Below are 5476 nucleotides of genomic sequence, written 5' to 3'. Positions count from 1 at the left end.
AAACCTACTGCATTTGTCTATCTATGGCAGAGGCAGGAGGACCTAAAGTTTGAGGCTAGCCTGGCTACCTAGTAAGTTCAAGGCCAGCCTGAGCTGCCTAGTGACCCTGTCTCAAAAAACAACAACAAAAAAAAACTAAAACAAGGGCCAGGAATATAACTCAGTGATACATCATTTGCCTACATATGCAAGGCTCTGGGTCTGATGCCCAACACCTCTAAACAAGCAAAATCTCCAAAACAAAAAACTACCTATGTATTTTGTTTACACTCACACCAACACACACACACAAAATACAGGATGGTCCTTCAACATAGCAGTTAAAGACAAGCTGTTTTGATTAATGACCAAAAAAAATTGCCTAATATTAAAAAAAACACAACCTGTTCCTGAATGCAGAGGAAATATACCATGGAATTAAATATTCTTTTCTGATAAAAGAAGCAACTACAGAAAGCCTTTATTATATTTGTTCAAAGTAACCAGTGCTATTGAGGAAAAAAACCCAAAAAACTCAACAACTCCCCCAATACTACTTTCAAAACCATTATCAAACTTGATTTTCTTTAGAATGTAGTTATTGTTTCACACCATTAATTAAAAAAACCAAGACTCAGATTTTATATATATATGTATAAATATATATAAAAAACAATGCAAACAATTATTAAGCTTCATCTTCTAGACAAGAATGCCAAGTTAGTCTCTCTTCATAAAATGCAATTACAATCTGAGGACATTTCATATTCGCCTCTTTTGCCAGCACCAAGTCAGCTTCATCCGAATCTTTCCATTTCATGAGAAACATCAATTCTCCACTGCTGTCTGTGGCACCAATTATTCGTTCAGGATCTAGACCCCTGGCAAAACCTCTTGGTTTGTCAGCAGTATCTCTTTTCTTCTTTGATTTGCTATCATCAGATTCACTGTCTGATAAAGATTTTCTTTTTGTACCATCCTTTTCTTTTCCAGCTTTTTGAGAGTTAAGAAATGCTTCAATTAATTCTGGACAATCTAAATTTTCTTCAGGTTCCCAAGTATTATCAGCATCTGTAAATCCTTTCCACTTCAGGAAATATTCTACTTTCCCATTCATTACACGTCGGTCCAGTACTTTTTCCACAACAAATTCTTCAGGCTCTGCTTCTTCAACTTTTTTACTCTTTCCATTTTGTTTCTTTCCCATTTTTTTGCAATGTAGTTTTGTTAGAGGCCATTTTTAATTGTAGACTTGAAGAGCTATTACGACTTCACCACCTCAGATGCTCCGGGTCGTGATCCTGCAGCAGCAGCAGCGTCTACCTGCTTTTGCTTTTTAGTTGGAGATAAGTCTTGCCATTTTATCTGCTTGGTTTTAAACTGATATTCACATATGTCGACCTCTGAGTAACTAGGATTATAGGCATGAGCCACCAGTATGTACCTCAAAATTCTTACCATTTGATCTAAACAGTCATTTCTTTCTATACCAATTAGATGTTTCCATCTTATGTCTGTTGAATTTGATCTTTCACTGTATACTTAAAAAATATTGATAAAATTTTTTTTCATCATAAAACTGATAAATATATGAGGTGACTAAGTGTTAATATCTGGATTAATCATTCATAATACATACATATACTAAATCATTAGAGTGTATACTGATAGTGTACATTTCACTTGTGAAATAAAAATAATTGCTGTAAAAATAAACCTGAGTTCATTAAAACATTGCAGGTAGAGATTTCATGGTTTATATTGACAGTCGTTTTTCCTTCTTGAGAGTATTTGTATATAGTCGACAGATAGTTTTCAAATTTTCTGTACCAAACAGCTATTAGATACCAGGTAATATTCTTTGTCACAAGAGGTTATATTTTACTGATTTGTCATATGATCATAATATAAATTTTGATTCTCAAGATTGGAAGAAATTTGAGCCTGACCTTTACTTGTGTCAGATTTGGACGCCAAAGGACATCAAAGTCCTTAATATTAAGAAACCCTTACAGAGAGAGTAGAACGAAAGGGATTGCTGAGTGGCAGAGCACTTACCTAACATTCAAGAGGCCTTGGGTTCCATCCTTAGTACTGCAAACAACAGCATTTCAACACATGAAATCTGTGATATGGTATTAGAGGCAGATATGTACAAAGTTTTGAAATTCTTAGATATGTTCTAAAAGCAGAATCTCTCCAGGAACAAGATCATACAATGACTTAGAAGATCTTAGAAGAAAGAGGTCAAGAAACAGTGACAAAGTCAAGAATGTGATAAGCTGTGAAATTTGAAGTAGAAATATATTCCAGACAGAGTAAAATGTCAGAGAGATCACAGGATAGACTATGTAAAGAAATTGTGAATAGAAAACAACTATGCATAAGTAAATACGTAAGTGTTGATGGTGGTCTGAATGAATTTTACTAATGGCTAAATGAGATAATTAGGATAACTGAGAGTTATGAATGAAATATTAGTCAAGCCTCTAGCAAAGAATTTCAGAATCTTGTTAAGAGATGGAAAACCTGACAAAAACTAATTCAAAATATCATAAAACAATTTTTTAGAAATATAAATTCTTTTTGATGGCATAAGTTGAAATCTTTTAGTGTTTCTTCCTGTGAATTATTCTGTGAGACTTAACAATGCTAAATATGGCCTCTCACGGCCACATCAGACAGTTTAATGATATGATTAGAATCTTTCAATGTTTTCTTTACTTGCCTACATCTATCTGGTTTCCTTTTTTGTGAGAATTGTTCACAGAAACGCCTCTCTTAGATTTTTCTCATTCTTCAGAGATAAAATTGTCAGCAGAGACACCCAGAGTTTATCAGATTTTCTATTTTAAGTACTCTGAATACTGAAGTGTTTTTTTCGAGATTCAAGTTCATATGTATATAGATAGAGAGAGAGGAGTATAAAGTTGTTTTTAAGCATTAACAAAGGAGGCGGATACAATGCTTGATAAGAAATGTACTCATTATCTTACCCATGTAATTGTAGCCCCTCTGTACAGTATTTTCACAATAAAAAATAAAAATAAAATTACCAAACAAAAAAGCATAATTAGTTTATATATGCATTTGACGGTATGCAGTAAACTAATGTACAAGGTCTAAATTATGTCAGTTTTACCCAGATTCGTATGTGATTATTCCACATGGAGAAAGTTAGCAAGATATTATATGATACCTTTCAGCCAATTTTAACAGGGCCAGAGCCAGACCCCAAAAGGAGATGCCATTAGCAGCTGAAGTGAGCACTAATTATTAAATTGCTTAACTTACCAAGAACAATTGGTGATATTTATTAATTTTCTGGAACGATTTTCTCTTTCTCTTACTACTTTTATATGTATTAGGCCTCAGCTTGTTTTAAGGTAAGTTTTCTGTTCTTCATACTTACCTATTCAAGAATTCTTAAATTAATTAACGTAGTATTTTAGTACAGTATTTATGCATTTTTGAAACCCAAGATGCTCATAAGTTGACCATCAGAAGGCTCTTCAAGCTGGCTCTTGTACCCTTTAAATACAATTCTATCACTCTGGATATTTCCTTGTTCTAGCTTCCCTAGATGTTTCCGTGATGTGGTATTTGCTCTGCCCTAGCCCTGAGTCAGGAATCTGTTTACCTTCATATGGATGGTTTACAAACACAATTTACCTCTTGTTGCTAAACATATTCAGTGGTATTGCAATGTCACTCTAGATCCTTTAATAATAAGACAAGAAAGATATGCATACACCTGTCTTTGTATATGTATGCACGCTTTTGTATAGGTGCATGCACATTGGTGCCTAAGTATGTGTGCATGCATGTTCACACACAGAACACTTGCGGTCTTTTTTCCATTCTGTATTTGAAGTAAAAGGCAGAGAAGTTATAGTACATGCTATGTTTAATGCTCAAAGTTTTGGAATGGTCTTCCAATGCCCCAAATCAATAGTACCAGACCATCATTACATTTGCACTAATTCTCGTCTCCACTAATATTCTTCAGCTCTTAGGTTTTTCCTGCTATATCTATATGCAAGCATGGGGTTCCATTTTGAACATATTGCTACATTTTTTTCAAATGTTCTTCTTGTTATCAGCAAATTATTTGCCAGATATTCCTAGTATATTTTCAGGAGTCCATCTTATTTCATATTTTAAATTAATTACCTTCTACTTATGTCTACATAAAATTCTAATCTTTGAAAACATCCCTCTTTTTAATCTTTCAAAACAAATCTCAAAGAATATTTCCTAACAAAACCAGTCTTTCTGTGCCATGTCTGGCTTTTTCTGAGTAGTTTATTGGAAACAAAAGTCTGATGGATTTTCCTGCCTGGGCTTGCAATCCTCAGATCTCAGCCTCTTGAATAGCTAGGATAACAGACATGAACCACTAGCACCTGGCTTATTTTTTTTTTTCTTGTTGGTTGTTGGGCTTGAGCTCAGATCCTGGGCTCAATTCTTTTGTGTAAGGCTAGTGCTCTGCCACTTTGAATCACAATTTCATTTCCAGATTTGTTTTCCTGTGATTAATTGGATATAAGAATCTCATAATAAGTTTGAAATGTTTTCACAAATCATTTATAACCAAAATTTGCAAATGATTTTTAAGGATTTTTACTTTGTTTTACAACACTATCTCTGTAGAATGCTTTTTTAAAATTGTTCATTCAGTTGTGGCAGCTGTTAATTTGTTTCTGCCATCTTTCATGTTTCCCCATGTTCCCCTCTGTCTGTCTACCACCTACAGTAAAATCAATATGATCTGTAGAAAAACAGCAGCAAGGACAGCAGCTTATTAAGCGAAAGAACAGAGCAATGCCATTTCTTATAAAATCATCTACTTTCAAATCAAAAAAGCTGAGAAGTTGAAAGAAAATCATTAATATTCATTAATCTTACTTATTGTCTTCAGAGTTTATGGGTTCCAAAATTACTAAAATAGTTCAAACTTTATTTTAGCTGTAAGATGTTTTAAAGAAGTGTAATTATGAGTACTTTTCTTTGAAGTCTCTGAAAATGTTTTTCTCTAGTTTTAAGAAGAGCGTGGAAGTCAGATTTCCTGTTTTATGTAACAACATTACCTGTTCGTATTATTTCTTATCCTATTTATCTAGAATTTTTCTTTTCTTTTAAATTTTTGAAGTCCTGGGGTTTGAACTGTGGGCTTAGGCGTGCTGTGCAGGCAGGATAATGGGTATGTCATGCATATCATCCCTAGCCTTTTATTTGTTGAAATATATCTTGCAACTTATTTGGCAGAGCTATTTTCTTTGCTTCTACACAGTTCAAAGCACCTTTATTTAAATAAGAGATCCTGCCAACCCATGATCATATTTGAAAAAAAAAGCTGTTAGCATTCCATATGTAAGTACAAGAAAAAAATTGAAGGAAAAACCTATAATAAGACTATATGATCACCTTTTCTGCCTAACTATTTTTTTGCTATGTTTATTACTTTGTAAAACATGGTGAATACTGCCGAGGCATA

The 5476-nt window shown here is 33.6% G+C and overlaps 1 protein-coding gene across 1 annotated transcript; it reads right to left on the bottom strand.

Annotated features, from left to right (window-relative positions):
* Window positions 1-667: 667 nt before the first annotated feature.
* Window positions 668-1269, bottom strand: LOC105994671 (chromobox protein homolog 3). Its single transcript, XM_013028303.1, has one exon. The coding sequence runs from the start codon at window positions 1184-1186 to the stop codon at window positions 668-670; it is 519 nt and encodes a 172-aa protein (XP_012883757.1). The 5' UTR covers window positions 1187-1269.
* Between the last annotated feature and the right edge of the window lie 4207 nt (window positions 1270-5476).

Source organism: Dipodomys ordii, unplaced genomic scaffold (genome assembly GCF_000151885.1).
Source record: "Dipodomys ordii isolate 6190 unplaced genomic scaffold, Dord_2.0 Scaffold5, whole genome shotgun sequence".
Classification (NCBI taxonomy): Eukaryota; Metazoa; Chordata; class Mammalia; order Rodentia; family Heteromyidae; genus Dipodomys; species Dipodomys ordii.
Note: the sequence above shows the minus strand (reverse complement) of the source record. Positions and strands in the feature narration are given on the sequence as shown.